The sequence below is a fragment of the Peromyscus maniculatus genome, chromosome 19, assembly GCF_049852395.1.
Source record: "Peromyscus maniculatus bairdii isolate BWxNUB_F1_BW_parent chromosome 19, HU_Pman_BW_mat_3.1, whole genome shotgun sequence".
Classification (NCBI taxonomy): domain Eukaryota; kingdom Metazoa; phylum Chordata; class Mammalia; order Rodentia; family Cricetidae; genus Peromyscus; species Peromyscus maniculatus.
The window spans coordinates 69,438,742-69,451,098 of NC_134870.1; the positions used below are offsets into that span (position 1 = coordinate 69,438,742).

Here is a 12,357-nt window from a genome sequence, read left to right on the forward strand (position 1 = left end):
ATGTGGTGCCGGGCCCTAGGGGATATAACCACAACACAACTCCTGCACCGAAAGCTCAGGAAACATCGAGGAAGAAGGGAGGAAAGACTGCAAGAGCCAGAGAGCAGGGAAGTCTGCTGTGAGACTGCGCCTCCTAGAAATGACAGGGAAGCTTCACCTGGGCTACCATGGACAACACCAGGAGACATGCTAACCTGGAAGTGGGGAACCTCACGGGACCCCACCCCCAGATAAAGAGCTGCAGGCAACTAAGATATGCTGAGAGTGGGAGAAGTGGTCTTCCCTCACGGAAAGGCCCCCTAACTGATTATCTGATGCCAAGTGGTCAGCCCTGACATCACATACATGCTGTGCTGAAGGACTCAGTAGGTTGGATCTATATGTTTATATGCATATATTACACATATAAAACAATTAGGGATGAGGAGGCTAGGAATTTGGGAGGGAAAGGGGCATGAGAGGAGTTGGAGGAAAGAAAATAAATGGAGGGAAAGGATACAATTCTATTTTAATAAAAACATTAATAAAAATTATGCTACCAGTTCCCAAAAGAATTCAGATGAAGTTAATTTAAATTACTTTCTTTCAATGAATCTAAAGTGTTATCACTTTAACATTTAATCAATCAAAACTTGTTGATATTTTAATCCCCCTTTTCCATTAAGTGTTTGAAATCCAGTATGTTCTTTACATTTGAAGTAAATTTCAACTGGGACTAATTTATCTTCTGGGATATTCACATTGCTCATTGCTCCTGTATTCTATTAGGTGGAGCAAACTGTCATTGAGAGGCCAACATGGGGAGGGGTCTCAGAAGGAGAAAGTCTCCTTCTCTGGGCTGGCCAGTCCTGTGCATTGCGTTTTTATTGCTTCAAAATGCACTTGGCCTTTGGGACACTGACTCATGGCCTAGCTGCCATTATTTCCTCGGAGACTTAATTTTAGCCAGATTTCCTGGGACTGTTCCAACTTTCCTCTGTGCCTCATTTCTTCCCTTCCAAGTCCTTGCATGTCACTGCGATGTAATTCAAAGCTTTGTTGGGCTGGAATCCAATGGACCCAGCCCAAACAGGAAATGGGGTTTCTCATTGTTTATTTGAGACCATGAACCAGAAAATGTTGGACACTTGTTTTCAGTACCTCATTGAGCCCGAAATGAAATGAAATGCAACGATTTTCAAAGGTTTCCTGATGTGGAATGATTTAGATGCCTCAACCATTAGATCAAGATAGAGGGCCTGGGAGACTGCTCAGTGGATAAACACTCTTGACGCCAGTCCTGAGGATCTGAGTGGAGCCCACATGGTGGAAGAGAAGACAGACTACCCACTAGTTATCGGAGCCTCATATGCACTGGGGTGCTGTCTGCCTCTCTCCCAAGCCTGTCCTCCATCCCTTACACACGTAAATAAATGAATGTTATTTCTTAAAGATAGTTATTGAAAATATGAGTTGGCCCTATGCTTTCCTTGTCTAATCATTACCAAACCGCGTCCTTTGCTGACAGTTTGTTAGTGAGAAGATACAGAACCTTTTTATGAGGCTGGGACATCCCAGTGTACTCGGGAGCATTCCAGCAAGTATTCTACAATTAATCTTTGTATAAACAGGTTTGTTGTAGACCTCTGTCTCCAACTCTTCTACAAGCCCTGAAATAGACTGTCTTGCCATCACATCACCATGTCCAGCATGGGCACACAGGTATCATATGATGTATGGTGGGTAGTACTCTATGTTATCTGACAGGCATGCTGTCTGTCTGTCCAACAGTTTGCTTTTTCTCAGCGTAATAGAGCTCACGCACTGCATTGAAAGCTGACAAAACCTACCATACATGGGCTTTCCCAAACTTGTAGCCAGGAGCAGGCAGAAGATATTCTAAATACCCAGAAGTTAAAGCATTTTGGGAAGGGGGAGGGTATGCATCTCACCCTTTTGTTAGGAATCCACTCATGTGGAAACTCATCCAGTCCAGGACATTGATTCATTTGTGAGGGCAGAATCTTCATGACTAATCTCTTAAAGATTCCACCTCCCAACCTTTTGTGTTGGGGATTAACTTCTTAACATATACAGTTTGGTTAAGACACTTAAGCCAGAGAAGTGGGTAACAGGCAAACTGATGCCTGTAGCTTGTAAAGTTTTATAGTGTTTGGTGCCTCAAAGTGTCTCATCTTTTCTCTCTCAGATGAAAGGGACATTGCATGACAACGTAGAAAAATGTTTTGATACAAGTAGAGATCTTGTGGTATCCTACAGTGGCTCCTTTAACTTTCTGCTTGGGATTCTTTCAAAGTCGTCATTGAGACTTGTTGAGGTGCATTTCCATTCTTAACATGTTTTTCAGATATGATAACCATAGCAAAAGGAGGAGGGGAGAAGAACTTTCAGGAACAGAGGCAGGCCTGGCTGGAACATTTCTCCATGATATACATGCTGAGAAGTGGCTTTCTCCAAGCACTGATTCTAGGGTTAGCATTGATGGGGGTCTCTGGACCTGTGGCTTTCAGGACATTGACCTCACAGGGTTAGGAGAATGTCCCAAACCTGTGTAAACTGTAAATCATTCTTGAGTAGTTGAGAAGATGGGATGGACTGTAACTGAGCAGAGTTTGATCAACTACCCATCTGATTCTGTTACTTGAGTTTGTAGGATCAAAGCCCAGGCCCTGGCAGTCTCAGCAAGCTAAGCTTGCCCACTTATCCCCAATATACCAATCAAAGAGACAAGTAAGAGGGGAAGGCAATGCAAGGTGATCTATTTAAAGTGGCCACACAGGGAAGAGTAATAAAGAGGTCCGATGACTTCCAAGTCCACTTTCGGGGCACTGGCATGAGGTTAAGGTGTAAATAGAAGGTAGGAAGCACATGTAAGTAGGCAATCTGGGGCAAGGTGTGGTTCTACCCATCATTGTCTGGGCATCAGCCTGTCCTACGAGGTGCTCCAATAAGTTGCTAGAACTGGGAAATTTCTTCCTGGGGGAGCAAGCGCCTCATCTGTCTGGCATCAGATTTCACCTCTTCCCTTCTCCAGCATCATACTGGGGAGGGAAAATTTTAACCCTTTGGAGCCCATAGTCTGCTAGCCAAAGGGAGGCTATTATGTATGTGAATGTTCATATCTATATAACATTACTAATTATAAAGACACATGAGACTGGACTGGGCTGTGAATATAATTTATTCATATCTTTACACAGGAATCTGTTACACAGACAATAGCAAAAATAGGTACAAAGGAGCCCTAAGAGTTTTCACTTAACTTTAGGATAATACTTAGTAACAAAAATACCTTAAAGACATTAATATTATATAAATAAAATAATATAGAAGGCTTTAAGCTTGTTCTCATTTGACGATCTGAGACCGCACTGGCTTAGGTAAATTTGAGCTCTGTTTCCAAGATGGGATTGGCTGCATGGTGGACCCATCAGTCCGCTCTGCTCGGAAGCAGCTTCTTCACTTCTGGAGGGTATTTACACGTCTCTTCTTGTTGTTCCCAACCCTTGTTTCACAAATTCCAAACAGGAAAATATCAGTTCAAACACTGGAAATTCAGATTTTTCATAGGACAACTCAGGAATCAATGACAGTTGCCGATCCACGGCTTCAAAGGGCGTGGTCACAGAACTGAAAACGGTCGTAGTTCTCAGGCTGTTTTCCTGAGAAGAGGGAGAATGACGGACTCCCTAAGGCATATGCAGAGACTTTCCTGCTGCCTGACTCCAGCTGTTCAGCAGACTGTGGACTGTCTTCTCGCACTATTGTTTTGTGTTTGTTTTTTAAGACAGGGTCTCTCTGTGTAGTCCTGGCTGTCCTAGAACTCACTCTGTTGAACAGGCTGGCCTTGAACTCAGAGATCTGCCCGCCTCTGCTTCTGCTGGGATTAAAGGCATGGCCACCACCGCTCAGCTAGCTGAGTGACTATTGAAAGAGGGTTTTCAAAAGTGTCTCTTTTTTGTTGTTTTTTGAGATAGGGCCCTTCAATGTAGCCCACACTGTCCTTAAATTTGTGGTCCTCCTGCCTCAGTTTCCCGAGTGCTAGGATTTCAGGCATGAACAACATACTCAACAGGGAAAAAAAACTTTAGGATGTAAAATTTCACTTTCCCAACCTCCAAATAATAAATGTCATTGGACAGGTGGCAGTTGGCAAATGGGACTTTCTGCCGTCCTCTTCAGCAGGATTGGTCATAGAATTTTTACAGAAACCACAGTTTTTAAAGTAAAAAATTTAAAAAGAAAATCTGGAGAATTCCCTCCCTGCATTTCTTCCAGGTGGCTCCAATACCATCGGTTCCCAAACAGAACATTGGTGTGCAGAAAATAATGTCGTTTGTTTTAAGAAATTAAAGAACTCTTGGAAAGACTGTGTGAATCCATCTTAACTGCCAGTGTCTAGAAGATGTCCTCAATTCATTAAAAATGTGACAATAAAAGGCTCTTGAGGTTAGTGAAGTTGCCATGTATCTGAAGCACTTAAAAAACTAACGTATAGTCCCAGTGCTAAGGGAATGGAAACAGAGGGATGCTGAGTTCTAGGCTAGCCTGGGCTACTTTGCAAGGCCTTATGTCAAACACCCCCCAGAAACTAAAAAGTAAAAAAAATAACATAATAATTAAAGTAAAAGCAACTATGCTAAATATTCCATATATATATTTTATTTAATGTCTAAGAATTGGCTGGCTGCAAACTTACATAGGTGAAAAGAATATTTTCTTTTCATAAGAATAAATAAACTCTACCTGAATTTTTCAAATTCCAAGAGCGGCAATACAGAACTATTTTGACCAGCAAAGTCCTCCCCACAGTTCTGTCAGTTTGAAAAAAAAAAAAAAAAAAACCCTAACCATTCTCATTAAGAATGTCATATGGGACGAGGGATAGCTCAGCTGTTAAAGGCTAGTCTCACAACCAAAAATATAAGATTGTCACAGTGTAGAAGTCATGCTGACGGTGGGCTGAGGACCAGTCCTGTGGTCAACCTGCCCCAATGCAATGTTGGTCACAGTTGCTCTGAGTAACTTGTACTAATCCTGAAAGCAAACTGTTTATCTGAGACCTTTGGGTTGGCTTTGCTTCTGTGCCTGTGAATGCCGTAAGGTTTAAATGGTTACAGAACTTAATTTTTAATACTGACATCAAAGATAGCTTTGAATAATAATTATTCTGCTTCCATTTCTCCTTTCTGTCGGAACATTTTGACTTTATAAATACATTACAATCTTAGTGCTACCCCTGCCCCCGCCAACACACAGAAGGGTTTAAATTCCATTCCAGGGAACATCACCTGGACATGGTTCTCATGTGCTTGATGATATACCATCAAAAGGAAAAACACAAAGCAAGCAAAAGAATGGGTTTCTGACAGCCTGAAAGTTGTTCTCCTGTGATGAAAAGCAGTTGCTGAGAATCTGGAAGCCAATAGGAGCTGCACGTAGAAATGACTCGTGACCACAGCTGTTGTGTGGGGTTACTTTCACAGAGGGCTTTCAACCATCCTCTTCTTGTTTTGTAGGTAGAAGATGCGGTTCTCTTCAGAGTAGGTGACTTTGCTGAGGGGCATCCTGTAGATGTTGCGGTTTGTTGTGGTCATCAAGAGAAACAGTAGTGTGGCCAAACAGAAGGCCCACGTACCAGCTGGCAGTTGGACCTGGGGGAGGAGAGACAGGTCACACATTCTTTTGAGATTCCATTTGAAAGCGAGTCCACACAATGAGCCACCTGAGCCTCCCACCCAGGGTACAAATTGGTGGGGGCATTGCTCTGGAATCTGCTTGTGCTACTTTGTGAAACCTTGATCGTGTCTGAGATGTCAGGGCATCTACCATTTGAAATGTTTTCAGTTATCTTTTTATGGTGGTCAGTTTTTCTTGTTTTGTTTTTTGTTTTTTTGAGACAGGGTTTCTCTGTGTAGTGTTGTGCCTTTCCTGGAACTTGCTTTGTAGACCAGGCTGGCCTCAAACTCACAGAGATCCACCTGCCTCTGCCACCCCAGTGCTCGGATTAAAGGCGTGCGCCACCACCGCCCAGCTGGTGGTCAGTTTTATATCTTCTGTATGTCTGCCCAGTTTTCTCATTTATCTGTACTTCCCAAACATGATGTGCCAGGGTGACACTGGGCACACCGGATGACAGCAGTTTGCTGACACCTCCTGACCATTCATCACACCCACAAGGGCTTCTCTGATTAGTCAGCCATAGTGACCGTTCTGACCTTGACTTCTCCCCATTATTTAACTCAGCTTGTTTTATTTCTTTTGATTTTCTCTCATAAACAGACTTGTAAATTTTGGGGGGCAGATGCCATGCTTTAATGCTGCCATGTCCTCTCACACATTTCTGAGTATACTATATTGGCTAGCTTTAGTCTTTTGTATGGAACTCATAAGTGTGATGGGGGATAGGGTACCAAAACCTGACTGCACATCAGAATCATCTGGGGAAGTCTGATAAAAAAAAATGCCCAATCATCATACAAGATATACTTTATCCTCAAATCAAGGGATGGGGCCTCAGGATCTGAAGTTTTCCAGATCTCCCTAGCTAACTCAGTGGTACAATCCACTCAGTTCTGATCCACAGGCTAATGATGCCTATGGATTTTCTTTGTTCAGGTGTGAAGGACTCCATAATGTTCTTACATACCCCTCATTGTGCAGATCTACAATTGAATCTTGACTTCCTACCACAAAGATTCTGTGTTTCCATAGAGACCTTCCCAGACTAAAATCTTTATGAACTACTGAGAGAGTCAAATACTACTGTGACCCACAAACAACTGGGAATGCATCAACATTGTCTGAGCCCTGCATTACCTGCATGATAGGCAAAAAGGATAAGGAAATTCAGTCATTAGGAAGTAGGGGGTCTCCGTCCAGTTAGGGGGTATGAGACTCATTGCAGGAGAGGCAGGAGATCAAAGGGCAGATGACAGTATTAGAAAGGAAGAAGATGCCAGGCATACTAGCAGGCCACCTGTAGTCCAGTTTAATGCAAGCCTCAGCTACACAGTGAGTTTGAGGCCAGCCTGGGCTAATGAGGAAGCATGCCAGGAGAGAGCTAATGAGCAAAGAATTTGCTTAGAAATAATGGAAGTGGGACCTAGGTCTGAAAAGTTTTATTGATGAGTAGGTGAGAATGCAAATAAAAAAATGGCTGGATTTAAAATAACACCTGTTTCTTAGTCAATTATCCTTGTCTGCTCTTTTCTGGTTTCTCAACTACTCCACAGGTCTGATTTTCTTAATAAGTAAACTATATGCTGAAGTCAACTTATCAAACACCAGAGTTAGGCTATGAACGTGATAATACAGTATTGAGTTATTGATAAAGCTATTGTTAAAGTTATTCTTTAAACCTAGCAATCTGACATTTGTATCGAGCCTGGTAACTGTAGTTTGGACTAGCGTTTGCTGGGACGGTAGAGGGTGGGAGTGGCTGAGAGGCAGCACATGGGAGGACAACGGTGATCGTGCTCATGGACCCTGTCACCAGCTGCTGCTCAGGTGGGCATCAGCGGACTTCTACGCCACTGACGAGTCCTGTTGAGGATGAAATGAGATCAAAGGACTCACCACAGCCATCAGGTGTGTCATGCAGGCTCCGAAGTAGGCAGTGAACAGAGCTGCAAAGAGAGGAAAGAACACTGTTTGGTGGATGTCCTTTTCATCAGCATCCTAGACTGTCTGTACACTTCTGCATTCTGCTAGCCAGCCCAGCACCCCAGGCCCACAGTGATAAGTGGGAATTTAGACTCAGGAGCTATGAGTTCAGATCCCAGCTCATCCCTGCAGAACTCACTGGTCTCATTTCTATGCTCTGTCTCCTTAGCTGTACAATCAAGTAACAGGACCAGCTCTTTCACAGGGCTGGGTGAGCATGAAGGAAACACCACACAGTCAGCACACAGTAAGTCCTCAGTAAGAGTAGTCTTGCAGTGTGATTTGCTTTTTTCACTGCTGTAGCAACACTTTCGGGAAAGGCTTTCCATGGCAAATAAACGGCTGCCATGCTGTTTTATATAAACATGACTGAATTTAGATGAGGCAGCCTGGGTTCTCTACAGAGTCACTGCATCTAGGATCCTCATATTAATGGTTTGGATTTCATAGCTACAAAAATTATGGATCTAAAAATAAGAAGGAAACAGCTTGGAGCATGGCAGAAGCAGAACATACCCCTGAAACCCTTTTCATGTAATGTCTTTTCATATGCTAAAGGTGGGCACACAAGTGAATTCATAAGCATCTGATATATTTATGTACTTTGAGCAAAAATAAAAAAAACAAAAACCCCACTGCAAGTGACATGTTTTGACCACATGAGCCAGCTAACCACCAATTTCTCTGTCTTGATTGAGGATGAGGCAAGGAGTATGGAATGTCCTCAGGTTTTCCAAAACTGAAGAATGACTTTCCTATATTGTCCACATAGTCATTTGGGCCACTGTTAGACAGTCACCAAATCAATCAATCAATCAATACCTATCAATCACATGAGCTATGGGATCTCTGATCATCACTTACTTGTCCTTTTATTGATATTTTATCCCCAGTACCATGTTCATTAAACAGGGCAATGAATCCTCTCATGTCCTAGTTTCTCATGCTAATGAAGGCGAGTATTCAGAAACAGTTCTGCCTTTGGATCCCAGCTCTTTCTTGTATTTGCTGTATAATGAATGAACTCTGCTGTGAGATAATTCCTTTGTACACTGTCAAGATTTGTCACTGTGATTGGTTTAATAAACAAGCTGACTAGCCAGTAGCTGGGCAGGAAATTAGACAGGAGAGCCAAACTGAGAATGATGGGAAGAAGGAGGGTAAAGTCAGAGGAGACACCAGCTAGCTGCTGAGGGAACAGGACATATAGAACATGAGGCAACAAGCCATGAGCTGCGTGGCAAAGCATACATAGAAATATGGGTTAATTTAAGTGTAAGACTTAGCTAGTAACAAGCCTGAGCTACTGGCCAAGCATTTGTAAATAATATAAGCCTCAGTGTGGTAATTTGGAAGTAGCTCCTGGGATGGGAAAACTCCACCTACAGAACTCAGAATCCTTTTTATTTTTGTCATTCAGAACTTAAAGATCTGCTTTAGGGAGGCAGACAATGACATCTCAAATGAAATTTTATATTTACCCAGAGCGGCTGTGAACTCCTCTCTTGGCAGGGTACTAGGGTACCACTCTGAGAAGAAGGATGCTCATGGCTTGAGTGGGAAGGATTTCCATCTTTGCTTTCATCAATTTCATTTATTTTCAAGATCTAGTCACTCATTCAGCATCTATTCATGGGTGCTCTGCTAAGCATAAGCTGTATTCTGGCCTGCTCTGTTGAGTATCATCTCTTCATTTCCTCTGAGCACACCAGACGTTATTGTCTCTTATCTCCTTCAAAGGCCCAACATACTTCTAAGGCATACTTCTGACTCTCTTGAGTTTTGTACTGTTCCATGCTTTGGAATAATCTCTAAGTCCATGTTGCTCTTTTTTCTACTGTGAGAGTCGGACTAATAAACAGCAGGCTGCCCATCCATGAAGACTTGTGGTGCAGAGCCGGGACTGGCTTACACCAGGGAAGTGTCTGCATAGTGAATAGCTGTGTGGAGGTGATTCCCTGATTCCGTTAGAAAAGGCCCTTAACCCTTGGTGAGAGCCTGGATTTCACAGGCAATAACAGCGGACTGTCATGGGTGAGTCCTACTATAGTAACCCAGCTATTGATAAGTGGTACAAAATAGGCTGATGGCTTCTAAAGATGACGTAATAAACAAGGCTACTCCTTGGCCGCCCAGTTCCTGATCTCCCGGTAAGGAAAGCAGCCCTGGAAGGTGCTGTTCCAGGTTCCCAAGTCCCCCCGACAGAGACATGTGGAATGAAGACAAGAACAGTTCTGTAATCAGTGTCTGCTGTTTGTTTACCTTGGCAGACAAGCTGGCCCTTTTGTTTGTCAGTGACAGGGCAACGTGGGCAAGCTGAAACTTGCTGCGGCATTCTACACAAAAGACTTGCTTTGCAAGAGGGGCTGGAGGTCTGTCCCAAGAGTTCATGTGTGGATATTAGGAAGTCTGCTGGGACACAGTGGGGATGGAGTTGGCACTCTCACACTGTCAGCCTCAGAGGGAACTGATAGGGCTCTCTGGGGATGAACTCCACATCTGTGGACATTAGAATGGCCATTCCTTTGAAGCATCAACTTTGAATTCAGAAATATGTTACATGAATATTAATAAAATGCACATTTATATATTTATACCAAAAGCATTCATTGGAGCAGTGTCTGAAAGGGCTCCAAACTAGAAGCCCTGTAACTACCCCCCAGCATGACAAGCTTGTCATATCTAAAGCACCTGTATTACCTCAACCATCAGAAGCCCTACATCCTGAGAGGTGGAACCATGACCTGACTGTCATCTAAGAGCAGTCTAAGAGAAGGGCCCTGGCTTCCAGTCCCCATTGAGAGCTGTCACTCAAACAGCTGGAATCCCTTGGGAAATAAACTTAGGTGAAAGGAAAGGGACATCTAAGGAGAGCAGATGCCAGGAGAGTCAGAAACAAATGGAGCAAACACTCCAGATGAGCCGTAGTCAAAGCCAGAAGCCGAGAAAGCAATAGACACAGGACTAAGCCTAATGGATGGAGCCAAATGATGGTTCACTTGACAAACTAAACTGGGGGTTCTTGTGAAGGGACGAAGAGGAGAAAATAATAATAAAAAAAAAAAAGGTCAGGAAAGGTCAGACAGGGATGGAAAAGCTCACACAGAACTAACCCACAAGGAAAGGAATATTTGGAGAGAATATTTGAAAAATTAAAAGCAGACAAAAGCCCAGAATTCAAGCAAGACAGGAGAACTCCCACTGAAAGGATTTGAGTGGCTGGTGACACAGGGGTTGGGGAACCCTCACATCTAGACAGGCAACAGAAAAATACCTCACATGCAAAGATAAAATTCCAAATGTCCAGAGAGCGAAATTAAATTACCCTTAACGAGAATTAGTTTTTGTTTTTCAGAAGTCTTAACGGCAGTTTGGGTATAAAAGGACAATGTGATCATCTTTGAGGACAATTTCCAAATGTTAGGAGAGGAAGAAGAGGCCTTAAGTCTGGTGTTGTTTTCAGACAGCTGAACTAAAACCTAAGCCAGGGAGAAACGGAGCTGTTCACAGGCATGCAGAGTCTTAGAGGTTCCTCCCGCTTGCCTTGGCGGAGGTGGGAGTGGGGGGGGGTGGATTGGGAGGGAGGGCTGGGGGGTGGGAGGAGGAAGGATGGGGGAATCCGTGGCTGATATGTGAAATTAAGTTAATTATAAAATAAAAATACTATGAAAATAAAATATTTCAAGTCAATGACTAAAATTTAAAAACAAAAAAAAATCTCCGAAGAAGCAATACAACAGGACAGTGTGAGCCGTAGGGCAGGGGTGAATACATGCATCACTAAAGGCAGTAGTTAGTAAACAGAGAAGTGTAAAAATGCCTGTTTACATGGGCCTACAATGAAAATTCTGTATAATACCAATGTGGTTTCAGTGGTCGTTGGGGGCGGGCCTCCCAGTGGGGGCTGAAGCGGGCTAAGGTATTGTTCATATTTGGGGAGAAGATAAAGGTATGGATGAAGTTAAGACATTGGGAGGGAATAGTAAACAAAGTTAATTCTTAATAAGTTATGCAAAGCCACCAGAAAAAAAAAGTTTACCATACCCTTAAACAGTGCAAACAAGTGCAGAATACCACTTATGTTTCATGCGATTTATGTACACACTATTTAATCCTAGGCAAAGTCTACGAGGCACCGCAACCCCTCATTTTAAATGGGTAGACCTAGGCCCAGAAGTGTTATGTACTCTGCTGGGATTAAGTCCCAGGTTGTCTGGCAACAGGTCAGGGTTAGTTTTTTGTTTGGGGTTTTTCTTTTTCTTTCTTTCTTTCTTTCTTTCTTTCTTTCTTTCTTTCTTTCTTTCTTTCTTTCTTTCTTTCTTTCTTTCTTTCTTTCTTTCTTCCTCCCTCCCTCCCTCCCTCCCTCCCTCCCTCCCTTCCTTTCTTTCTTTCTTTCTTTTTTTTGGTTAGGGTTTTACTGTGTAGCTCCTACTTCACCTCACCTTCCAAAGTTCTATCGAAGGCAGAGTAAGTATGACAGACAGAAAACTGCTCTCTGTTGGGGTCCACGCCCTGACTTCTAGAATCTGTGATTATGAAAAGAAACTTGCAACCTTGCTGAAGTTACAGACTTTGAGCTGGAAGATTATCAAGGATGGGATGAGTAGACCAGGGTCATCACAAGGAGCTGCGGAAGGAGGTTGGTTACAAAGTTTCCTGAGGGAGGAGGATGGAGTATTTTCCCTTTCTGTC

General features: G+C 43.1%; 1 protein-coding gene across 4 annotated transcripts in view; it reads right to left on the reverse strand.

Moving 5' to 3' along the window:
• Positions 1–3,163: 3,163 nt before the first annotated feature.
• Slc14a1 (solute carrier family 14 member 1 (Kidd blood group)) overlaps positions 3,164–12,357 on the reverse strand; it is a 44,314-nt gene continuing 35,120 nt past the window's right edge. For all 4 annotated transcript variants that reach the window (XM_076555560.1, XM_076555561.1, XM_006973860.4 and 1 more), the window contains 2 exons: positions 7,579–7,628; positions 3,164–5,654 (listed from right to left, as the gene is read on the reverse strand). In XM_076555560.1, coding sequence (XP_076411675.1) covers positions 5,481–5,654; positions 7,579–7,628 — 224 coding nt within the window. In that variant the 3' untranslated portion in view covers positions 3,164–5,480. The remainder of the gene's footprint in view (positions 5,655–7,578; positions 7,629–12,357) is intronic.